The 26,624-nt window shown below is 38.3% G+C and overlaps 1 protein-coding gene across 1 annotated transcript in view; it reads left to right on the top strand.

Annotated features, from left to right (window-relative positions):
• Positions 1 to 26,624, top strand: part of LOC132158058 (protein PTHB1-like) — a 126,262-nt gene that overhangs the window by 13,400 nt on the left and 86,238 nt on the right. Inside the window, exons 9-13 of the mRNA XM_059567311.1 lie at positions 2,670 to 2,799; positions 5,714 to 5,895; positions 6,393 to 6,469; positions 7,024 to 7,077; positions 7,204 to 7,306. Coding sequence (XP_059423294.1) covers positions 2,670 to 2,799; positions 5,714 to 5,895; positions 6,393 to 6,469; positions 7,024 to 7,077; positions 7,204 to 7,306 — 546 coding nt within the window. The remainder of the gene's footprint in view (positions 1 to 2,669; positions 2,800 to 5,713; positions 5,896 to 6,392; positions 6,470 to 7,023; positions 7,078 to 7,203; positions 7,307 to 26,624) is intronic.

Below are 26,624 nucleotides of genomic sequence, written 5' to 3'. Positions count from 1 at the left end.
TATCCCAAACATAACTGGTGCATGTAGCTGCGTTTCGCAGTCAGTGAACCGCTTCCATTGGCGCTGCTGCAAAACAAACTGTTGCTCACATCAAAGATTTTAGGTGAGAATTATGACCAGTACTTAATTTGATCTTGCTGGATTCTGTTCTGGAAAATGTCAGATTTGGAATTTTTGCATTCTAGTAGGCCTTTTTGTTTTAAAAAATCCGTAATCTACAGTGCATAAGATCGTGACATGCGTGCATACGAGACGGAGCGAGTGCAAGTAGATGTATTTAAAGGTTATTGCTCACATCTTTACATGCATTCACATATAGACGGAAAATATCATCCTCTTCACATGAGCAAAAACATCCTTGCCATAACAGCAGAGTGGACTGGTCTACTACTGTCTATTTAAATTGACCAGTTTAACCTTTTATATGTTTGGTTGACTGTATTTTATTTTTGATAATGAACAGGCTGCGTTGTAAGTTTGAATTTCTAGAACATGTGGCGTGTGTGTGCGCGAGGCATAAAAAAAGTAAATAAATAAATAAAAACATAATTTTTACAGTAAGAATTAAAACGCAAAAATGTTTACTTTTATTTTTGCACACTCACGATAAAAAACAGAGGATTTGTGCTCTTTTTAAAAAAAAAGAAAACAAACAAAATGCACGTTGTCACCTTTTCCTTTTTGTGAACTTGTTTATAGCTTACTTTTAGCTTATTTATTTAATTCTGTTATATTTCGCATAATTTTTTTAAATGAAAACAAATAATAATTTTTATTTTAAGCATATTACTTACATAGGTTATACATTTTCCTTAAAGCATCCCATTTAGTGACATCATTGAATGCTCCGGAAAAGCGTAGCGTCAGTCTCTGTCACACTGCTTTTAATTGCTGTTTTGAATCCAGCAATTATTTATTTGCTAATTATAAGCCCTGGTTATAACAAGTGTGGTATAAAATCTTTGTTTATTAGAGGAATATTTGGTTAGCTGGTTACCATGCTTTTGGATGCCATTCGAGTCCAGCCTACATTTACGCAGTTTTGTATTGGTTTGCGTGTTGGTCACAAATTTCCACAAATTCAATAACATTAATTGAATTGTTCCTTTTCCCAAATCCTCATCGACTAACTCCCTCTAACTTCGCAGGTTTATTTTATTGTCATTCACTTTATAACTGTTTTCGCATCTTTTACTGTGGTAAACATAAGGGAAGGGAAATTAAAGATTTTATGGAAATGAATTAAGAATCTCACAGCTGCTCGCACGTATTTTGTGCAAGAGCCGCACACAGCCCAAAATTAAATATCTTAATTGGCCATCTCTAATTTTCAAAATGCAAATGAAGATTTCTTTAAACAAATTTTTTAAACATGAACAATTTCTATTTCTCCATTGAAAGTTCATGTGACCAAAATCTTTTAAGCTTCAAAAAGTACATGAAGACATCATAAAAGATATCCATATAAAAGATGCAAAAGAAGAGATCAAAGCACTATATGATAAATAGATTTAGGTTTTGGGCTTTTATCCCATGATTCTGGAAAAAAAAAACAACTAACAATGAATGGAGTCAAAAGACTTGTTTCTGTATTGGCTTAACCCACGTTTGTGAATGAATCTCTTGAATTAATGATTCAGTGATAAATGTTTAGTCCCAGTTTAGTCCCACGTTAGTTGCCCACAGTGTACACATCGTAAAAGTGATGGCCGAATCTTTCATTCATTAATATGAACAGTGACAAAATAGAAGCTGGTCATGCTCCATTACGATTGGAAACAGGCATAATATACATAACTGAATCTTTGTTATTTAGGGATACGATCGCATTGGTATTTGAATTGAGATTGCAATCTTTTAACTCTTTATTGTGCAACTCTAACCAGCATATAAGTCAAATACGGACATCAGAAATGGTAAAAAACAGAAGTTCAGCCGGCCGTACTTGTTTGACACGCAAGAACAAACTTCATTTGTTCTTTTCCATTAAGAGCCAATTTTGACGAAACCTGAGAGATTGCTTTCTCTCCATTAAAAAATCATTCCACCAAAAACTGTGATGCTTCAGAAAGTAATCCAAATGAATCAGACAGCTTCCGCAGAGACACCGATCCTGGAAGGACAGAAATCTCTCAGGTTACAGTAAAAAAAATCTTCATTTGTTTTCCGAAGATGAATTAAAAAGGTTTGGAATGATATGAGGGTGAGTAAATGATGGGTGAACCATTTGTTTTTGGCTGAACTGTCCATAGGAAAGTTTTCCTAGATATTTTTACTGGAACAAAAAACAAAAATACCAATTAAGAAATGTTTACATATTATCTGTCAAAGTTGTTTGAACTGTGTGCTGTAGAAGCACAAATACACACACACACAAAATTATGTAGACAATCTCATGAGTTAAATTACTGTTGTCTTTGTATGCTACATAGAGAGAGAGAGAGATAATTGGGTGTTTGGGCAAAGAGCAGAGATGTGTACAGTATATATGTGTGTGTGTGTGTTGGTGAGAGGGGTGTTGGTTTATAGGAAGGTGAGAGATGGACGTCTTCTGGTGGTTTGGAAGTGGATGCAGTCTATAATTTAACCGTTGCATTGACTCTCCACAGACCATCTGAACACACTTCCTCCTTCATACACAGCTGTCTTCTCTATGGCTTTGTCTTCAGTTTCTGAAGGTTCCACCAACATCCTGATGTGTAACCATAACAACATGCTGCTGGTGTACCAGGATGTGATGCTGAAGTGGGCGGCCCAGCTGTCCTGTGTGCCTGTGGCTGTACGTGTCGCTAACTTCCCGTAAGTGAGCGCTGCCCAAATGAATCTTTCCTGGCTGTCCTTAATCTCCTTAACCTCCATACTTCATAGAAACACCGGACAACCCCGTTGGTCCAGTCTATCTCAAGTTAAACTGAATGTGAGATGTCGTGTGTGGTATATGCTCTCATTCTCTTTGAAGCATTCGGTGTTTGTGGGACTGTTAGCTTCGAGTGGTTCTCATATGCAGAGGTAACAGATACGTCTGTGGAGAGAGTGTTTAACTGCACTGGTCTTTCTGGCCGTCCTGCACGGGTCACTCACTCTACCATTGTCCGTCCTGTCTCTCTTCTACTGGCCTCACATTAAAAGAGCGTCTGTCAGCACCACCTAAATGAGCTGCCGTGCTTGTCTCGGTTCACATCTCAAGCGCGCACACACATATAACCACTCACACCTTCACTTTTTCAAAATGTTACTATATTAAAGATAAAAAATAAAATGCAACTAACCATGCGATCATACATAGTTAGAATTGCCTAACAAATGAGCCTTTCAAGGCAGGAGAAAACCTTTCCCATCTTTTAGTGTTAAACCTTTGAGTTAAATCCCATGTGTCCAATCAAACAAATGGTACTTTGGTGCAAATTCATCTGTCAGTAGAAGCAATCCAAATTAGATACATGCCAGTATTCACCTTGTCCAAAACAAGTCCACTTGAAATTATGCTTGGCAGTTTAGAGAACTCTCAAAATGACTGAAACAAATCATTTCAAATAAATGGTAGTTCTACAAATATTCCTTATCCATCAGTTTGACTCAATAAGCCATACTTTACTGTCAGGCTCTATTTTTATCTGTCAGGAAAATATTGTAATGCCTGGTATTTTAATGTGACATATACACGATATTCACAAGAATATCGTTTCAGTCTGCTCTGTTCAGTTCCTCCTTATTTTTACTAATTTGCTGTAAAAGAATAGGGAAAACATAACAGATCCTGTATTCTCCCGATTTAATGAACATATGCCTCGAATAAATGACTGGAATGCAGTGAGAATATCTAATTTTCTTCACAAATCGACAGTCATGTCTTTTTCCTGGCTTGTTTTCACATGAATGCTTTAAAACATCATTTTCTAATTTTCCCTTATCAGCGGTTTTTATAGGAAAGCATGGAAATATGATTTGTTATCTGTCAAAATGATTAAAAGCACTTTGAAATTTCCATTTGTCTTCCAAATAATTAGGAGAATTTTTTCATCCATGCAGCATACACGTATGTTAACACTAAAAGTCTTTGCACACTGAGTCTGAAATTTCCGTTTGAAATTTAAACACGTTGAAAAACACACTGCCTCCGAAATTTTCGTCCATCATAAAAAATTCAGATCAGGTACAATTTTCTGCATAGCTTGCATTTTGATAGGAAAGGATGAATACGAAAATGAGGAAAAATGCATGTGAAAATTTCGGATCTTAAGAAGTGTTTTTTTTTTTTTTTTTACATTGATTTTTTCTTTAATTGCTGATGCAGACTTTTTACATCACAGACTAAACAAAATTAAGCATTGCTTGGTAATTAATTGACCTAAATTGGTATTATCTAATTGTGTACATAGATTTAACAGCTGAATAATTTTTGGTTGATTGTAGTCCATTACAAGCATTTCTATCAAAGTTATCTGACATTTTCTATCAAGATAAATTTGTTCTGACAGTTTAACTCTGGGTTCTTGTCATATTTTATTAGCATTTTCTAAACTATAGTAAGTAAAGTGATAATGTGAGAAATGTTGAAGGTGTCTGAATAAAATTTGGTTTGACATGCTGTATATATATATATATATATATATATATATATATATATATATATATATATATATATATATATATATATAGAGAGAGAGAGAGAGAGAGAGAGAGAGAGAGAGATACTATAAATGTAAATGTAATATAGATATCCATATTTTACTACAGTAATAATTAACACTTTGGGGTTATTCATGGACTGCTGAAAGTTATTTAGTAATACTTTAACACTTTTTAAGTTTCCATTTGTTATTTTGATGGTTGAGGAGTGAGGAGAATGATGTCACCTTATTGGATCCAGTCTATATTCTTATATTGCATTCATAGATCAAAACTTTAAGTTTGTTTGCAATATCTGAATGTACAGTTTAACTGAGGTTACTCCCATAATTCAAGTAACTATGGAGAAAATCTATTTAGAATGCAAGGAAAACTTTCCCATTAAGTTTTACTTATTTGTGTGTTCAGTGTAAGGCAATTGAAAACAATTAATCAAACTATTTGTTGTGTCTAGGTGACACACTGTATTTAATATTTAAAACCATTTTAAACTGGATGTTTCTGACATGAAAATTTAAATCTGACATGCACAAGGTCATAATTTACCAAAGCACAGGATCACTGGGGTAAATAAAAATAAATAAATAAAATCAGCTTCTAAAATATACACTTTACTTTATAGAGTACTGTAAATTAAGCTAATATCTTGATTTGGGAAAAAAAACTAATTCCAGGCACAGCTACCATATGAGAAATACAACAAAACAAGTGACAAATAAAAAAAAAGGTATTATATTTATCATTAAAAAGTATTATAAAGCATTAAAAAGTGACATTGTCATCTTTAGAGAAGTACAATCTAATAGTAACAAAGCAACAGTAGAAAAAGTGGAAAGTAATCAGTCACACCGCACTGTTTAATAGTATTCAATATATTGATTTCATATTGGGACTTTTTTTGTACAGTGTATCTAGAGTACAATAAATGGCCTTCAGTCTTTTTTTATCAAAGCATTATAATAAAAGCTTAAAATAGCAGTTAACTAACCCTAATCAATCATAAAGTAAGACAACTTCAGTAGTCTAAGCAAAAAATAAAATACAAAATTAAAGACAGGCATTGAAGTGTGTTCTGTGTTTTCAGGGAACTGAAAGGGTTGGTGGTGACTCTGAGCTCTGACGGGCATCTCCAGTGCTCTTACATGGGCACTGACCCCTCCTTCTTCACCGCACCTAAAGTGGATGCCCGAGAGGTCAACTATGATGAGGTCGACACAGAGATGAAAATGCTGCAAAAGGTTATTCGCGGGGCTACCAAAACCCAAGGTATGACGCAAAGAGTTTAGAAAACAAATGCACACTGTGTATGTTAATAGATGTTAAGCTTCTTGCAAAGCCCAGATTTATGCCAAATTGAATACCAGACCAGTACCTGATCTGTTTTTAAATTAGCCAAGCCTTTGGGCTTTTAAACCGCTCCTTCCATTTAACATAATATTTTATCTAAATGCAGTAATGTTTTCCAATCAGTGTATCTTTATTGCAAATGTAACTATGTCTGAGAGTCTGAGAAAAAAAGATGTTGATGATCATTAGGTTGTAAATGTCAAATTTGTTCTGTGTGTGCATGCATATTTGTGCGAGCTTTGCATGGTTGATGCTAATTCCACTATAAGTAACATTGCAATTTAAGTTGCAGGACATTTCAGATTTAAAGAAATGTGACTTCTATTTCTGAAAATACTTTAATAAAATCAAGTCTTGTTCTACAGCATAAAGTTCTGTTGTACAAAAATATTTGTTTGTGTGTGATCTTTCTCCAGACATTCTTCCGAGGGCAGAGACTGAGGAAGAGCTTACTCTGACCGCCATAGTCTCATCTAACCTGGACGAAGTCTCGGTACAAATACTAACACGCATGTTTATTTCATCAACATGAGAACATATAATGTAATTCTCTTGTTTTTATATTAAGCTCATTATAATGACTGCAGGAGACAAAAAGCCCTACCTCATCTCTAAATTAAAATTGCATTATTTTTTTTACATTACATTAACTATTATTATTTCTGAATCATTTTTACTCACAATCACACATGTTTATCTAGCTAGATGAGACTATAGACTTATGTTTATTATTTTTTATGAAGCTATTGCTAAAAGAAAACATCCTTGAATGTCCCTAAAGAAAGCTTTTGTCATATTTAGCTTAGTTTTGAAGATAGTTGCAGTTTATTATATACTTATACTATAGTTAAGTTTACACACACACACACACACACACACACACACACACAAACACACACACACTTTTAGCTAATTAAATGAGGCCATATCACATAAATATAAAATACTAAATTATTGTATATAAAATTCACTTTAATAACTTCAGATTTAACTCAAACCCTAACTCTAAAACATGATGTGATTGTGTTGTGATGATCTCTCTCACAGTGCGCTGTCATATCTGAGATGAATGGCATGCCTGTCCCCTCTGTCACAGTCAAGGTGAGTGCAGCTCATTTAACACTGATGTCTATGAAGTCTATTAGGTTTTCTTGTGTAATGGAAGCCTGTAGTGCTTTTTAATGCTGAGGTGATTCAGTGTGTCCTGAATGTGTGCTTTATTCTCAGGTTAAAATAAAGAGTCGTTCTGCGGTGCAGAGCCCAAAGATGACTGTGTGTGTTCAGCCTCCTCTAGCAGTAACGCAGGACCAGTTTGTGTTGGACTCTATGGGTATGGCTGTCTTTCCTTTTTTGGCATACTTTTGTCCCAATCATACCTAAGCGGTAATCTACCCACAAACATGAAGTTTCTAGTGGTTTTCAACATTAGGGCTTTTCATGCTTAAAATTATAAATAAAAAAATAAAAGATATACCGTAATTCCTCAAATAAAAACCGGTAGTCAAATAAACGCCGGGCCTCTATAGTGGTCGGGGGAGGGGTCAACACGGACAAATAAAGGCCGGTCTTAAATAAAGGTCGGGGGAAAATTTGTGCAGCAGAGCCAGATAACGAACGTACACGCCCACTGCCGGAGCGTTTTTCGTTCTCGAGTCAAGAACCGGTTGCATCGGTTTTCGGATCACCGGTACACTGAACTGGGAACTGTTTCTGTTGGACGTGTCCGATTCGAGAACCGAGGAGCTGATGATACTGCGCATGCGTGATTCAGCGTGAAGCAGACTGACACAAAGCGCGTCTGAACCGAACTGATTCTTTTGGTGATTGATTCTGAACTAATTCTGTGCTAATGTTATGATCTCTGTCCACTGCAACGCTATCGCTTTTAATTTAAAATGGGTTATTTAAAACAGTAACTTATCAAACAGATGGAATTAGAAATAGAGGCCTGCCTCTAATAAAAACCTGCTTCTAATAAAAGCCTGTTACCTTCTGCAGTTCAGGTAAATAAAGGCCCCGGCTTTTATTTGAGGAATTACGGTATTATACAGCATATTCCTGACTGTACCGTTAAGTTTGTCTTGAATATACTTTTCAGAACATAACCGAATTACCTGGTTGTTTTTCACTCTAGAAAACATGTTTTCCGTGTTACCTGGAGTGAAGAACACAGCAAACGATTGTTTCTGTATCAAGTGAATGAATATTTAATAAACTCTGTGTCACTGAATGTTGATATCAAACAAACCAGAGACTGACCGTTGGCCTCATCCAATTTTAAAATATGTTTTTTTGTGGAGTGATTGATTGATAGGTGAATGAACAGTCCTTTGACATTGTCCAGGATGCGTTATGATGGATAGGAGAATACATTAGAAAAATCTCTCAAAGTTTAGTAAATAATCAGGGACCGTATTCATAAAGAATCTTAATGCAAAAAGTAGCTCCTAGTGACAAAATTCTAAGAAAATTCTTAGAAATGTGGGCGTTTACTCTTAAAATTAAAGAAAAATCCTAGTAAAGAAAAAAGTAATTCAGAAAGCATCTTAACCCTTAAAAGAGGTCTTAAGGTCAAACTTGTTAGGAGCACAGACGAGGACTTTTAAGAGGCTTAAGAGTTTCTTTAGCAGAGGAGACAATGGTAGAAAGACGAAGAGTTGAAATGTGTTGCAGACAATGGATGACAGTGAGTTAATAAGACGCTATAGATTAGATCGTGCAGGGATCATCTTATTAGAGACGTGCAGAGGTGGGTAGAGTACCCAAAAACTGTACTCAAGTAAAAGTAAAAGTACTTTTTAGAAATATTTACTCAAGTAAAAGTAAAAGTACTAGTCTTGAATAGTTACTTGAGTAAGAGTAAAAGAGTATCGGATAAAAAATCTACTCAAGTAGTTAGTAACTAGTTACTTTGGGTCATATATACTGAGCCTATTTTTATTTAGATATATAGATAAAATGTATGTAATGTATGTGTGCGTGTATAAATGTATATATTTAATCAGCCTTTACTCCAATTTATGTAATTTATTATAAAACCCTGTCTGTTTACTTAAGTAACAGATATAGGTGTCATGCAATAACATATTTTTAATACGACTGACTTTATATTAAATGTGAATTTAACATTGAAAGTTAATGTGATATAAATATTGCTACTAATCTTTCATTGTTCAGAAAGAGAGCAAATAATATTTACATTATCAAAGATCATTTATACTGACAGTCTAGATTTCAATCACTCTCAGAAAGTCCCATTAAAATCACTGAAACTGTTAACATTGTGAAATCAATATCTTAATTAAAGGTTCGTACACACATCTGCACTTTGTTGTTTCTGACGAGAGAATTCGCCAGAAAGAGGTATTCAGTCAGAGAGCGAGTGAAGGAAGCACCGGCATTTTAGCGATGACTCATCGGAACACCTCTGATTGGCCAATGCTTTAATAAGCTCAAAAGAATCATGTGTGATTGGTTATAATGCGCAGTGCTGTAAAAACACATCTATCTCTGGCTCAGCGCCAGCAAGCAATCACAGATCTGAATTTAGCAGCTGATGATATGACCGGTGTGATTGTATTAAAATTAATAAAATCTTAATCGGCTATTTTTTGTCTTTTGGAAGCTGCATTCAACTTGACTCCCCTCTGTTATAAGCCACACACGTACAACAAACTAATGTCACAGTGGTATCGTGTAGCCTATTGTTGATCGAATGTAGCCCAAGTTATTACCTGTTAAACAGTAGACAGCACACGCGGTGTTCATCTAATAAGGATCTCCATCGCTAGCAAATAATAGCCTTTGCAGATTTGCTTTCAATTCAATGCAGTTCCAGCCACGTTTTCAACGCTGCTGATGTTCTTAAACGTTACAACTCCGAGTGAACCACTTCAGACGCTCAGCGCATGCGGCAGGGAACTGAACGACTCATTCAAACTGATACATGAACCAATTCACTCGTTTGCCAATTGGTTTGATCAAGCCTTTGAACAGAATTGACTCAAAAGAATGGATCATTCGCGAATGGGCATCGCTCATTGCCCAGAGAAAAGTAGACGGCACGTTTGGAATAAACTGAAGCATTTATAACATTTATTGCATTAAGATAAAGTAACGAGAGGAGCGTCGCACACAGTAACGAAGTAAAAGTACAGATTTTTCCCCCAAAATTTACTCAAGTAAGAGTATAAAGTACCCATCTGTAAATATACTCCGAAAAGTATTAGTTACCCCAAAAAATTACTCAAGTAAATGTAACGAAGTAAATGTAACTCGTTACTACCCACCTCTGGAGACGTGCTAACATCTCCGACACAGCACAGAAATGCCATAGTGCCAGAAATTAACAGTCAAACAGTAAACACCGTTCCTCTGTCCAGTTTGGCTTTCTCGTCCTTCTTGGTTTTGATTCCATGTTTGATACATTAAAACCAACATTCAAACCGCCACTTAAATAGGACAGCAATCACTGTAATTGGAAAGAGTGGAACAATTTTTATCATTCTAAGCCAATCAAATACCTTATAGGAAATTAAAAGCATGGTAAATAAAAAAAGGATTTATATACATACATATAATGTGTGTGTGTGTGTGTGTGTGTGTGTGTGTGTCTGTGAGAGAGAGAATGATCAAATAGGAAAAATTACGCATGTAAATTCAAAGTGAGAATTAGAATGGACCCTATACTTAAAATCACTCTTTTTTCCTTCTTGGACAACCAACCAATCACAGTCTTCAAAAGATTGTGTCATACATAGCAACAGGGTCAACCCCACCTCCTCACTAAGATGAAATTTTTGTCTTTTCCTTACTCAGAGTTGCTCTCAGATCGGTCCCGAATCGCTCTTAAGCTAAAACTCCTGCATAAAAGTTTTTAAGCTAAATTAAGAGTTTTCTGAGAGGATTCTTAGAATCTTTATGAATACGGGCCCAGATTTGTCTTTGTGTTTTAGTGAATGGTTAACACAGCATGTGATTAATCTAGCTTAGGCACATTGGACACATTTTTTTTTGTAAAACTCCAAAAACGTACCTATGCATTCAATTCACTGCAGTTTCCAACTAAAAATAAATCTTAGCAGTAAAACACCAATACATTTTATTCCAGTTTAAACCAGTTGTGATTACATTGGGTACATTTTGATAAATTAAGACTTATGTGGCGAGTGGGGTGGGTGGAGTGATTGGAAATGAGTGACACCTGCTCGACCCACCGGTCTTGAGTCCCACGGAGGAGATGGAAGGATATAAAACAGGAGCGACGACAGTGAAGGACGAGAGAGGATTTTGTTTTGATTTTGTTTGTGTGCGGCAGTCGTCTGTGAGGGGCTGCCGCACTGTTTTTTCTTTATTTTATTATTAAAGTCTTCTTTTATTGTCCGCCGGTTCCCGCCTCCTCCTTCCCGTGATCATGGAGTTTTAACATTGTTACATTGGACTTCATAATCATCGGGAAGGAGGAGGCGGGAATAATCAAAATAAACACAAAACAAACAAAATCAAAACACAAAATAAATCCAGTCCTGGTCCTCTCTCTTCCTTCACTGTCATCGCTCCTGTTTTATATCCTTCCATCTCCTCCGTGGGACTCGAGACCGGTGGGTCGAGCAATCACTCCACCGGCCTCACTCCGTTCCCATGGTTCTCGGCCCTGCCCCACTCGCCACAACTTATTTTTGCACAGTTGTTTAAGAAATACTATATTATATACTCAAAACACTTTTATCATAGTGCATAATTTGCAAATTATACATTTTGGTGTTTGCCTTACATAGCCACCCTCATATTTGCAGCTTTTCTGGCATTGTAAACTTACTCAGTAGCTCACCTGGTACACCTGGTAACGCAGTGCAATTGAGATGCATAGCGCTCATATACAGTATGTGGCCTAAGAAACACAAGTCACAATAAAACAAAAAAGTGAAAGTGACGTGACATTCAGCCAAGTATGGTGACCCATACTCAGAATTTGTGCTCTGCATTTAACCCATCCGAAATGCACACACACAGAGCAGTGAACACACTCACACACACACACACTGTGAGCACACACCCGGAGCAGTGGGCAGCCATTTATGCTGCGGCGCCCGGGGAGCAGTTGGGGGTTCGATGCCTTGCTCAAGGGCACCTAAGTCATGGTATTGAAGGTGGAGAGAGAACTGTACATGCACTCCCCCCACCCACAATTCCTGCCGGCCCGGGACTCGAACTCACAACCTTTCGATTGGGAGTCCGACTCTCTAACCATTAGGCCACGACTTCCCTTTAACAGCATAAAGACTTAAAGCTAAAATGGCATGTCGCCTCAGCATGTTTTATTTTTTATTATGTATGCTTTTATTAGCACTGTCGGTTAGGTTTAGTGTTTTACTGTCTTTCTTTTGAGAAAACCAGAGTGATTTGTTTATCTGAGAGCTTTGTCAAATAATTTCTGCTTCTTGTATAACTCTTGACTAAATGAACATTTACCAAACAAATATCACCCTGCAGTGTGGGATCTTACACATCATCTACCTGAGGCCATTTCCAGGGTGGGTCCATGATCACTGTCACTGCTGGACCAAAATCTGATTTTCTTGTGTGTGGCCCAAAGAATATGTCTGAAAAATTCAACTTGATGTTGGCCAACCAGAAACCAGTGTTATATCACTTTAATGTTGAAGAGATGCCAAACCCTGACAAGCTCTTTACTTAGACATTCTACTGAAAGACCTCTGTCTCATGTTTCACCATACTTCCACATGTCATCCAGTCCAGCAATACAACTGCCTTAGCCATTAGAGCTTGGCAATGTGTAATGCATACTCACACGTCACACACACACTCCCTCTGAAACACAGTAGAGAGGAATCACTTGTTTCACTCATTCTTTTCTCACTGCTTTTGCTATGGTTTGACCCATTTAACTTACACACTCAAGTCATACTTTGACAAAGGAAGCTATCAGAACACATTGTGTCTGAAATAGGCCATACTCTTTATCTGAAACTTTAAGAGAAATGTACTTTACATTTTGTTATAGTCTCAGAGAGTCTAGCTGATTAAGTCAGCAAGTCATAAAATTCTAAATTACCGACCCACTAAACCACATCTCAAGAAAATCAGTGGCATGTGTTTTGGGCATGAAATGATCAGGCCTTGTAAAATGTATTGCTGTGACTTTGACATGATGTTGCCATGGAACTGCCACAAGGATTTCAGTTCTTCCTACTGAAGAAAAAAAAGAAGAAAGAAAATACTAATTCTGCCACCATACTAAAGATGATGACAAAGATGGTGTTGTCAAAGAGAGTATTGGGAAAAATACTGTCCTCTACTTTTTGGCCAATAGCTAAGACGTCTTAAGGTTACGTATGTAACCCTATTTCTTAATATTGTCTGAATCGTGTGTGTAATCAGACCAATGGATAGGCGAGGCGTCACAGACGGGATGACGTGTGACCAGGAAGCTAAAAAACTACGTGAAGTGGAGACCGCGGCAGCTTCTGGAGAATGAGGGAAGTGCTCGCAGGGATGCCAGAAGTATGGCAGGAGATGCAGCGTCTCGTTCCTCAGAGTTACATATATCCTACATAGAACTGAAAATAATTCAGACTTGAAAGCAGACTTGAAAATAAAGGAGACTTGACTTGACATAGCCACACCCAACAGGAAGGCCTTGGAGGCTCCCACATTTCAGGTGGAGTGAGCCTTGACCCTTAGGGGTGGGGGGAGGCCAGAGGAATCATATGACATACAAATGGCATCAATTATCCACTGACTGAGGGTCTGCTTAGTGGCAGGCAGACCCCTCTTGGAAGGACCCTAACCGACAAACAACTGGTCAGGCTTCGTCCACATGGCAGCTCTGTGGACATATGTGCAATTTAGCCTCTGCTGGTCAGGCTCCCGAAAGGGAAGAGGAAAGGAAGTCTGAAATACGATGGGCCATGGTACTGAGGAGGGCACTTTAGGGACGTATCCTGGCCTAGGGTACAAAAAATCTTTGGCCAAGCCGGGCGTTAAGTCTAAGAAGTAGGGGGCCACTGACAAGTCCAGCAAATCTGTGCCTCTTTTTAGATCCCATGGTGGAACACAAGGTCATACAGGGGGCCTCAGCCTCAGCACACCGCTGAGGAAACGTGGAACCAGGGAGTGCCTTCCCACAGACTGACCACCGAGAGGGCCGTGGTAAGCAGTTATAGCCACCATGTACACCTTCAGGGTGGAGTGGGTCAACCCTGCAGAGAATCTAGCCTGCAAGAACTCTAGCACTGAACCGACCTGGCAGTTAACTGGGTCAAGCTGGCAACCTCTACACAAGGAAATAAAGAGTTTCCAATTCAGGGCATACAGTTTCCTTGTAGAGGGAGCTCTGGATTGGAGGATGGTCTCAACAACCTAGGTTGAGAGACCGGAAGCTACGAGTTGTGCCCCCTCAGAGACTACACCCATAACTTCCACAGCTCTGGGCAGGGGTGAAATACCGTGCCCTCCGCCTGTGAGAGGAGATCCCTCCTGATGGGAATATCCCATGGAGAGCTGTCAAGAAGTCTCCAGGCAGTTGATGTGCCACGTGAGATGACGGCCGCTCCAATGACCAAGGGCAGGGTGGTCACTCATGACCGCACCCCAGCTGGTGAGGGACACATCTGTTGTTAACATCACATGATGACAAGGTACTCCCAACACTGGCTTCTGTGACAAGAACCAAGGTTTTTCCCACATGTCTAAGGCACGAAAACATCACAGTGTGACCTCAATCATGCGAAATTGATTTCCTCTCAAGGAAAACCCCTTGGTCTTGAGCCACCACTGAAGGGGTTTCATGTACAGCAGGCCAAAAGGTATCACGTTGGATGCACCTGCCATCAGACCCAGCAATTTTTTAAACTGCTTGACAACGAGTGACCGGCTCGATGTAGAACCACCATCTGCACCATCTGAGCTAGAATCAACCAATCGTTGATATAATTTAGTATGTGGATGCCCTGGAATTGTAATGGAGCCAGAGCAGCGTCCACATACTTTGTGAGAGTGTGAGGCTGAAAAGAAGAACCCGATATTGGTAAGCTTCGCCCCCAAAAGCAAACCTCAGAAACTTCCTGAGTAGACATGGAAATATGCATCTTTTAGATCTATCATGACAAATCAGTCCTCGGACCTGATCTGAGACACAACCTGTTTGACACTGAGCATCTTGAACTTCAGTCGCATGACTGATCGATTTAACTGCAGATCAAAAATCGGATGCAACCACCCATCGTCCTTCGGAACTATGAACTACCGGCTGTAGAACCCGTATTCTCTTTCGAGAGGAGGGACCACCTCGATGGCCTCCTTCCTCAGCAGAGTATTTACTTCTTGTTCTAACACCATAGCCTGCTAGGGACCCACCACAGTGGAAACGATCCCGTTGAAACGAGGTGGAGGATAACCAAACTGAATTCTGTAACTTTTTTTCTACAGTCTGCAGAACCCATCATGAGATATTTGGCAGAAGCTTCCATGCTGCCAGAAAATCTACTAAGGGAATCAATCTCTCGAGACTGATCTCCGGTGTAATAGGAGACCTTCTCAGAGGTAGCGAGCTTCCCAGATCCGCAATGTTCTCTGGCGGACACTGAGATGTGCACTCCCTGGAGGCCGCTGTGCTCTGAAGCACCGGTGGTGGAAGGGTTAACAGCTCGGCCCCCCAAGGGCACTGAGGATAGACGGCACTGTGTAATGAGGTGTACACCGCTCTTCCCACTGGGGGCTGCTCTCAGAAGCCCTGGGACAAAAATGTCAGGGCTTCGTGGACAAAGACTTCTTGGCTATAAGGACGGTCCTCAGATTGGCCTGCCCCATTGATGTGGGGAGTCCAAGTGGCAGTGCTCACTTTCTGCTGCTCTTTGAGCCAGAGAGTGGTGAGGCAAGAACTGCTGAAACGCCGGCACTTGTTTACGGGCCTCCTGAAACCTGTCAAAGACAGAACTGACGTTGCCAAACAGGCCAGAAGGCGCAAGCAGGGCGTCAAGGAGGAAGACCCTGTCCTTCTCTTTAATTTCAGACAGGTTCAACCAAAGATGTCTCTCCGCGGCCACTAGGGCTGCCATAGACCATCCGATTGCTTGGGTGGTCTCCTTTGTGGTGTGGAGAGACAAATCAGTGGGTCTGCAAAGTTCTTGAATATGTTCTGATCTTACTTCCTTGCCCTCATCCAACAGGTCAGCCTGGTAATCATGCAAATCTGCCATTGTATAAAGGCAGGCCCCAGCCTGAAATGCTGCCATGTACCCTTTGCCCACCAGTGCTGATGCAGTACGAAGTGGCTTGGTGGACAGTGTCAGGACTTTAAGATACGATGCCGCACCGGGAGACGGATTACCCTAGAGTGTCTGTTCAACCCGGGGCATTGCTCTATAACCACGCTCATTTAGTCCTGTGACATTGCTGTAATCAGTAAGAGAGGGACTAAAGAGGCAGGCTGAATATGGTTTTGATCACCATTTTGACACCTCAGTGTGGAGATTGGCAAAAAACGGCAAGCCTCGGCATGGTGGCTTAGACCTCAAAAAATGCTCATCTAACTCGCTTTTTGAGGGTTCAGTCATCTTCACGGCCGGCCATTCAAGATTTAACTTGGCCACCAGACGAGTTATCACCTCCACAAGCTCCTCGAATTGTGCAAACTGTGGTGGTTCATTGGTGCTCTCGCCATCTCCCTCCTTGGAAAATGACAGATTAAGTGCCAAGGGACTGATGCTGCTGAACATACAAGTGCCACAGCAAAAAATATATATACTAAATAGGCTGAGTATATATTTTTACTTGATTCATACTTGTTAATTTTGTATTATGTAAGAGAAGATACAAATACTGTACTGTGGGTAAAGAGTCAACACAAGCTTCCTTTTGGGGCCTAGCCAAAGCTGTTAAAAGTGTCATCTGATGTGATTTCAAGTTTTTCTTTGTCTTTGGAGTGTTACAAGCTGTTCATGCATATATAAGATCCATAAAGTTGCAAAGACTAAAGTCTCAAACTGGCCAAATAGAGATCGTTTTCAGAATGATGGACTTTGTAAAAATCAACGCATTTCAGAAAGGTGGGACAGAAAGGAGCAACAGTAATATACGGTTTGTATATTACTGTAACACAGTTTTTGAGTGTATGCACACCAACTGTTCAAAATCCCGCCACACCTCAGACTACCACGCACACAATTTTCCACTCAATTACTTTATATATGTCCCAAATTTATATTAATGTATGAATTGAGTTTCATAAGAATGCCTGTTTGCATTTTAACATTAAAGTTGTGGTCTGTAAGTTTATCTCTTTGTTGCCATCTCTGTTTGAAACCTGCAATTGCAGTTACTTGCAGAATTATTTTCATTATGTACTGTAGGTTGTGCTCCGGCATGGCTCCAGCGCGGATGAATCTAATGTTTTGAGGTGAATGTGTGGATGCCAGTCACCTCACCCGTGTGGATATTTACTGTAATCTTTTAATTCAAAAAGCTAATTATTCTTCATTCGAACTGGTTCTCTTTAAAACACAAATCCTGTGTAATCCCAGGCTGTCTGTATTCAGATGCACATTCCAGCTGGTGTGAGAAAATGTTAAAGATCCACCACCTGCAGGATCCTCACATGTGATAGCCTAGTAGCCAGGACTCAATCTTTATGTTTACAGATGTAATGACTCAGCAGCATTTTGGGTGTGAATTGGCCTTTTGGGGTTGGGTGAAAAATCTCAGAATAGTATGGTTTTGTGATATTATTTCAATACAAGTTTGACAAATTTTCCATGGAGCTCATGAAAGGAAGTAGGCACACCTTTGTTGCATTTGTAAGTTGTTGATGGAAATTTCCTGGAGGAAGTGTTTTTAGGGGTTTCACCGAATAAACTCTTTTCAGTCAGCTCAGGATTGTAAATACAGGAGACCACAAGGGTTGCTGAAGCAGAGAATGTTTCCTACACTCCCCGTCTCTTTGCATTTACATCCATGTGCTTTTGTTGTGATGGGCAGGTCTTTGTCAGTCCCAGATGAGCCAACTCGTTTAGCTTAAGTTCTTTACTGTTTCCAAACCCTGCACAGTCAATATTTAAAGAAGGTTTAACCGTAAAGTAAGTGGTTTCCTTTTTGTGTGATTTGTTGTTTTCTTCACAAATTACTGCTAGCTTTATTCCATAACCTAGTGCAAACACAGAATACTTTAAATACAAAAATACATTGCACTCACTAATAACGGGAGAAATACTTTAATATTTGAATATTTTTAAATGCATTAATATTTTTTTCTCCCCTCGACTGCCATATGCCCTCTTGGCTCATTGCAATGCATTCTGATATTGCCTTATGCATGAATGATAAATGTATTAGAATTTGGCCAAAAGAGGTATCTCAGAAGGTGTTTGTTTTTTTTTGTTTTTTTGAGCAAGGCAAAATCTTTGTGTTGAGAGCAAGCATGTGATGCCATAAAATACTACTTTCGGAATTTTTATGAAGATGTATTAGCAATGTGTTAAATATTATTAGTTTTAAAATAGAAGAGAATGGGAGTAGGATATGGGATAAAGAGAATGGGATATAATGCATAAATAACAGAATTGCCCAAAGTAACTGGTAAGTGTTGGCTTAATAAGCAGTGTTTGTTTCTTATCTTTCTTGTGTTTTTGAGTGGAGTTCAGTTTGGAAACTCCATGCGTACTCTCAGTAAGAGAGGCTTATCAGCTGTGACTGACAGATCTCTAACCTCATCAGCTGTGATGGACAGTTCAGGTGGAGTTGAGACCTGACAAGTGGATGGATGGAGAACATGTGTGACATCCCTCACTCTTATTGATCCCTTTTTACAGTACCTTTTCTAAAACATAATTCTTTACAAATGCCTTAATCAGGCTTTTTGTGATGAAGTGAAAAATGTCTTTATTGTAAATTACACTTTTACAAATTTACACTTTTAAGGTGTCCCTATAACGCTTTAATTATACTAATGCAGTCAAACGATTAATCGCATTTAAAGTAAAAGTTTACATTTACATAATATGTGTGTGTACAGTGTATTTTTATTATGTATATATAATGACTCATATATTTTGAAAATAAGAACATGTATTTGCATGTGTATGTATAAATTCTATCATATATTAATATATTTAATACAGAAATGTAACATATTTTTCTTAAACGTATACATGCATGTTTTTGAATTTAAATATACGTAATAAATATACACCGTACACACTCATGATTAATCGTTTGACAGCACTAAATTATACATTTAGGTACTGAGTAAAATTAATTAACTACATGTACTTACTATATGGTTAGGGTTAGTATTAAGGTTTGGCTTAGGGCAGGGGTCACCAAACTTGATCCTGGAGGGCAGGTGACCTGCAGAATTTAGCTACAACTTGCTTCAACACACCCACCTGCACGTTTCAAGTATGCAGTACCTATTAAAACCTTGATTAGTTGGTTCAGGTTTGTTTAATTAGGGTTGGAGCTAAACTCTGCAGGACGCCAGCCCTCTAGGACCCCTGGCTTAGGGTAACTTGCATGTATAATTTATTGTTATTACACAGTAATTGTTAGTACAAGAAACGTGTAACAAGGACATCTTTAAATCAGTGTTGGGTAAATTACTTTCAAAAAGTAATTTATAACTTTTACTAATTACATCATCAATATTGTATTTAAATTACTTTACTAATTACTCTGTCTGAAAAGTAACTTAGTTACTCAATAAGTAACTTAATTATACAAATTGCTAATTGGGCTACATCTTAAAATCCCTATAAACCTTAATAGAAATTAAACTCTTTATTCTTTCAATTTGAGTCAAACATAGAATAGTTTAGCCTTTTTAGTTTTAAAACAACTGTAATACTTTGAAAAAAAACATAAAAATAAATAAATAAATAAAAACCTTCTTTGGTTAACAAATAGAAATACTCTGAATGACAACATATCTGAATAACAAAAAAAGCTAAAGAAAAGTTAAACAATACATTTCAGTTTGTCAAGATGTTCAGGAAAAGCCCAACTAGTAGAATCTGTACAGGTATTTTTGTAAAAATAACAAGTTAACTAATGTAAGTAAGAATAAATTACATAAATTATCTTCTCTGCTGAATAAAGCCGTGTCAATAGGGCTGTGAATCTTTGGCAAGGCAGCGATTCGATTCGATTACGATTCATAGGTTTTCGATTCGATTCAAGAACGATTTTTGCAAATTTAGAACGATTCAATTAGATTCGATTCACAATTAAATTTGATTCGATTCGATTATAACGATTCGATTCTGCATTCTTTAAGTGCATTCATGGGATTATTTAAATGCTTCTACTAAATTCTTTAAATGCTTAGTCAGGGGGCAAATTACAGTAGCATTTATGGTTAGAGAACCATAGGTTATTAAAAAAAAAAACTTTTTCCATTGTTAAATGATAGTTTAATGATGCGACATGGCATACGTAAAAATGTATGTAAGCCAAGTTTTTAAAAAAGAGCTTAAAGAGTATTATGTGTAAGCTAACATTTTGTCACACCAGGGGCGTAGCCATAATTTCAGAAGTGACAGAAATGTCAAATACAATCATTTTATGTATGTAGCCTATATAATATTAATAATAATAATAATAATAATAATTATTATTTTTTTTTTATTACAAGGAATTATCTCCTTTTTAATTACTTTTAATTAGCTGTAATAAATCAAATATACTGCTGGACAATAATCAATCATTTGTAATCTATATTTTTTTCCTAATGGCAATTTTATGATTGTGTTATATACTAGGCTACATTTAGTTAGCAATCATTTAAATTTTCTGCACAGAATAAGGTAGAAAATATACTTTATAGTTTCTGTACTGTAATAAATGTCAATTAGCACTGCATCATTCATAAATTGTTTGTGGGTTTCATCAGTTCATTCTGCTTTTATTCAGTTTAGCTGCAGATATAGCCTGGCACGTCTATGAGAGCGAGATCGCTTCTCTTTCAGTGTGAAAACGTCTTCATCTCTATTTAACGTTTCCTCTCCATCAGCGAATGATTCTGAGAGAAAACACGCCAGATGTCTGTTTGCTAATGAAACAAACGCTAGGCATATTATCAGATAAATCTCGTGCTCTTATTTCAAGGTCGTTGTTAATGCTGTGGTTAATTTTAAAAGTTTCCTTCGTATATTCGGTTCATCCGCATTGTTTAAACACATTTATCATTGAGAATACTTACCAAAATTTGCTCCCATTCACGCACGCCGTCTCTGCAAGATTCGGTGGGTGATTCAGATTTCATTTGGCCCAGTTATTAGAAGACTTACAATTGTCAGACAGGTTGCTCACGTCACATCTACGTCATCAAGCTCAGTTTGAGTCTGCACAGTACGCTCGACCCCCAGGAAGGTCGTGCTTCTAATTGAATTCACTTGTCTCTGTTGAATCAAATGGGCTCGCTGTGTCCATTTCTTTTGCTGTCAATGGGGGGAACACGTGAGAGATGTGCTGAATGAAAGCACATTCACTCTCTGACAGTAGATGGTGCTAAACTGCAAAAAATGCAGCCCTTACTCTGGAAAACCCATAAATAAAATAATTTAAATAGCCATTCAGATTTGTGGATTTGCTATGGTGCTCATCACAGCGCCAAATACTTAAATATTTATACTTAATAGGCTATTAATTTTCTAACTTTTTTTACATTTGAATCTGGACTACAGCATGCCCTAGATATTGTTTGAAACTGTTTTGATTCTTTATTGTTCGTTCACACTATACATTAAGGCTTCATTAGTTAACATTAGATAATTCATTAATAACTGCCAGTGTAAAATTCTTCTGAACATTCATAAATCTTAGGTGTTCCAATATTTAATTACACGTTGTTAAAATCGAACATTGCAGCAAGGTGTTATTTAATGAGCTAACATGAACTAAGACTTTTTTTTTAACAAAGATGAATAATTTCTGTCGTAAATGTAGCTATTGTTCATTGTTAACTAATGATATCTCATTGTAAAGTGATACCTATTGGTCTTTACATTTACATTTTTACATTTAATCAATTAGCAGACACTTTAATCCAAAGCGACTTACAAATGAGAACAATAGAAGCAATCAGATCAACAAGAGAACAACAACAGTATAGAAGTGCCATGACAAGTCTCAGTTAGTCTAGTACAGAATGCATAGCCAGGTCTTTAATGAGTAAAGACTCAATTGTTCGAATTGAGATTGGGAGGTCATTCCACCGGCTGGGCACAGTCCAGGAAAAGGTCTGTGAGAGTGATTTTTAACTTCTTTGGGATGGCACCACAAGGCGTCGTTCACTTGCAGAGCGCAAACTTCTGGAGGGCATATAAGATTGAACTAATGAGTTTAGGTATGTTGGTGCCGTGCCATTGGTCATCTTGTAGGCAAGCATCAGTACCTTGAAGTTGATGTGAGCGGCTACTGGTAGGAGAGGAGAAGGGAGAGGAGAGGAGTAACATGAGCTTTTTTTGGCTTATTGAAGACAATCCTCGCTGCTGCATTCTGGATCAGTTGCAGAGGCTTGACAGTACATGCAGGAAGGCCCGCCAGGAGAGCATTGCAATAGTCCTGTCTGGAGAGAACAAGAGCTTGGACAAGAAGTTGGGTGGCTTGCTCTGACAGAAAGGGTCTAGTCTTCCTAATGTTGTATTAGGCAAATCTGCAGGACCAGGTCGTTGTAGCAATATGGTCTGTGAAGCTTAACTGATGATCCATCACAACTCCTAGGTTTCTTGCTGTCCTGGAAGGAGTTATGGTTGACGAACCCAGCTGTATAGAGAAGTTGTAATGAAACGATGGGTTGGCTGGAACCACCAGCAGTTCTGTCTTAGTAAGGTTGAGCTGAAGGTGATGGTCATTCATCCAGCTAGAAATGTCACTCAGACAGGCTGAAATGCGAGCAACTACCGTCGGGTCATCTGGTTGGAATGAGATGTAGAGTTGGGTGTCATCAGCGTAGCAGTGATAAGAAAAGCCTTGCTTCTGAATGACAGATCCTAATGACGTCATGTAAACATTACATTACATTTACATTTATTCATTTAGCGGACACTTTTATCCAAAGCGACTTACAGATTGAGGACAGTGGAAGCAATCAAAAACAACAAAAAGAGCAATGATATATAAGTGCTATAACAAGTCTCAGATAGGTTAACACGGTACACGTAGCATGGGATTTTAAATAATATAATAAATAAAAAGAAAACGGAAGAAAAAAAAGAATAGAGCAAGCTAGTGTTAGAGGTCTTTACACACACACACACACACATACAAATGCATAATAAATGAAAAGAAAATAGAATACAAAAAGATTAGAAATGTAGTTAGATTTTTTTAAGAATAGAATTAGAATAGTGAGTGTTAAAGTTAGAGGGTAAAAATAAAGATGGAAGAGATGTGTTTTAAGCCGATTCTTGAAGATGGCTAAGGACTCAGCTACCCACATTGAGTTGGGGAGCTCATTCCACCAGGAGGGAACATTTAATTTAAAAGTCCGTAAAAGTGACTTTGTGCTTCTTTGGGATGGTACAATCAAGCGACATTCACTTGCAGAACGCAAGCTTCTAGAGGGTACATAAGTCTGAAGTAACACATTTAGGTAAATGGGTGCAGAGCCAGTGGTAGTTTTGTAAGCAAACATCAATGCCTTGAATTTTATGTGAGCAGCTATTGGAAGCCAGTGCAAATTGATAAACAGAGGTGTGTCGTGTATTCTTTTTGGCTCATTAAAAATTCATCTTGCTGCCGCGTTCTGAATTAATTGTAAAGGTTTGATAGAATTGGCTGGAAGACCTGCCAAGAGGGCATTGCAATAGTCCAGCCTGGACAGAACAAGAGCTTGAACAAGGAGTTGTGCAGCATGTTCCGAAAGAAAGGTCTTGATCTTCTTGATGTTGAATAAAGCAAATCTGCATGATCGGACAGTTTTAGCAATGTGGTCCGAGAAAGTCAGCTGATCATCAAACATAACTCCAAGGCTTCTAGCTGTTTTTGAAGGAGTTATGGTTGATGTGCCTAACTTGATGGTGAAATTGTGATGAAACGATGGGTTTGCTGGAATCACAAGCAGTTCTGTCTTGGCAAAGTTGAGTTGAAGGTGATGGTCCATCATCCAGGAAGAAATGTCTGTTAGACAAGCTGAGATGCGACTAGCTACCGTTGGATCATCAGGATGGAATGAGAGGTAGAGTTGAGTGTCATCAGCATAGCAGTGGTATGAAAAGCCATGTTTCTGAATGACAGAACCTAATGATGCCATGTAGACAGAGAAGAGAAGTGGTCCAAGAACTGAGCCCTGAGGCACCCCAGTAGTTAGATGTTGTGACTTGGACACCTCACCTCTCCAAGATACTTTGAAGGACCTATCTGATAGGTAAGACTCAAACCATTGAAGTGTGGTTCCTGAGATGCCTTTTGCCAGTAGGGTTGATAGGAGGATCTCGTGGTTAACCGTGTCAAAAGCAGCGGACAGATCAAGCAGGATAAGTACTGAAGATTTGGATTCTGCTCTTGCCAGTCTTAGAGCTTTAACAACTGAGAGCAAGGCAGTCTCAGTTGAATGTCAACTTCTGAAGCCAGATTGGTTGCTGTCAAGGAGGTTGTTGTGTGTGAGAAAGGTAGAGACTTGGTTGAACACAGCTCGTTCAAGTTTTTTTGCAATGAAAGGAAGAAGGGAAACTGGTCTGTAGTTCTCTAAAAGAGATGGGTTGAGGGTGGGGTTCTTAAGTAGTGGAGTTATACGAGCCTGTCTAAATGATGAGGCAAAAACACCACTGTGGAGGGATGTGTTGATGATGTGAGTGAGTGCAGGAGAAATGGCTCGAAGGAGATGAGATGGAATAGGATCAAGCGGGCAAGTAGTAGGGTATGTAGACACCATGAAGGATCTATCAGAGAGGTAGGACTTAAACCATAGGAGTGCGGTTCCAGAGATGTCCATTTTTATGAGGGTGGACAGGAGAATCTGGTGATTAACGGTGTCAGAAGCAGCAGACAGGTCCAGTAAGATGAGTACTGAGGATTTTGAAGCTGCTCTTGCCAGTCGCACGGCTTCAGTAACCGAGAGCAGGGCAGTCTCAGTTGAGTGGCCACTTTTGAATCCAGATTGGTTGTTGGTTGCTATTTATAGTTCTTTTACACTTTAATCTGTGTAAAACGTTTAACTATATATTTTTTTCTGTATTGCTTTATGTATTTAAATATTCAGTTATTTTTGTTATAAGATGAAAGTTATTAAACCTGTTATACTGTATTATGTTCACTTTTTGATACTTAATTTCAGTATCGTGATAATACCGTATAGCATGATAAAAGCATTAGCAATTAATCACAACATGAAAATTTGATCGCGGCATATCCCTTCTCATAGCAGGACTTCTTTCAAAAATGATAAAAATTTAGACCTGTTTTTTTCTTTTGTCTTTTGTTTTATATAGATGAGGGTGTTTGCGCACAGTTGATTGCATATAATGAGCTTAGACACTGGAAAGACTGTACCTTGCCTTAGTTTCATACAGATTACATAATCAGAGAATATTTGTTTTCGAATTTGATTTGAATTTGTTCATTTAAAAGTAGACACAAGCTTTCTATAGACATATTTCTCATGTCTTTGTCTCAAATATTCGCTGAGTTTGTGACTTGCAGAAAGTTGCTCATGGAGATATAGATGGCAGAAAGTGTACCCTGTTTGTTTTGTTTATTTTGCAAAAGCACAATGTTTCGTTGTTATTGTCAGTGTAATGAAATAAAAGTAGGCTTTTTTTTTAGATTCGATTGATTTTAGTCATATCTCTATCTGAATATTTAAGGTTTCTCTGTGAATCAGGCCTATTAGAGCACATTGGGAAGGAAACACAACAAAAACAGTCCAAGGGTGTGACAGTTACAAATTACCATATTCAAATTGTAATAATGTTAATAAATTGTAAAATAAATAAAAATAAAAAGTTTTTGTGAGCAGTTAGCAATGCCAAAACCTTAATCCAGCCATTACACTGTTTTGTTTCAAAAATTCTGTTCAGAACTATTCAGAAGGTCTGAAAATGATTCACGATGTACATCTCTTTGGTCAGTTTATGTTGTGATAATGCATTAAGACATAAACCTAACACTCAATTATGACCATGACCTCCGCTTACCAGATCAAAAGTGAGTGTAAGTGCTAAAAGGGCAGAACTCATACATGCCCTAAAGGTCAAAGACCCTTAGAAAACCCCCTATAATCCTCAAAACAGACACTCACAGTGCATCTAACTGCTTTTGTCAAAGGAATTCTTATCTAAGTGCTTTTGTGCTGTGTGTGTTCTGCATGCTGTGTTTCTAATGCATGTCTTGAATTCCAGGGGTGGGCTACTGTCAGCGTAGGTCAAGAGAGGTCAGCACAAATGGCCTTAATTTAACCACCTAGATTTTACACAGTTTAAAAAAGGGGTGTCATGCTTTCTGCCTGTTCATACTGACGCCAACAGCGTGGCTGAGCTCGTGCGTCGTGCACAAGACAAGAGAGCCTGATGGTCTACTGTTTGCCCATGGCAGTGAGATGGAAAGGTTAAAAGCCTGCCCTCCCAGAGAGAGAGCTTTTAAAGCACATAGAAAGTGCTGTCGCCCGATGAGCTGATAGGAGTACAGACAGAGAG

This window comes from Carassius carassius, chromosome 15 (assembly GCF_963082965.1).
Source record: "Carassius carassius chromosome 15, fCarCar2.1, whole genome shotgun sequence".
Taxonomy (NCBI): Eukaryota; Metazoa; Chordata; class Actinopteri; order Cypriniformes; family Cyprinidae; genus Carassius; species Carassius carassius.
The sequence above is the reverse complement of the archived record's forward strand: the minus strand, read 5'-3'. Positions and strand labels throughout refer to the sequence as shown.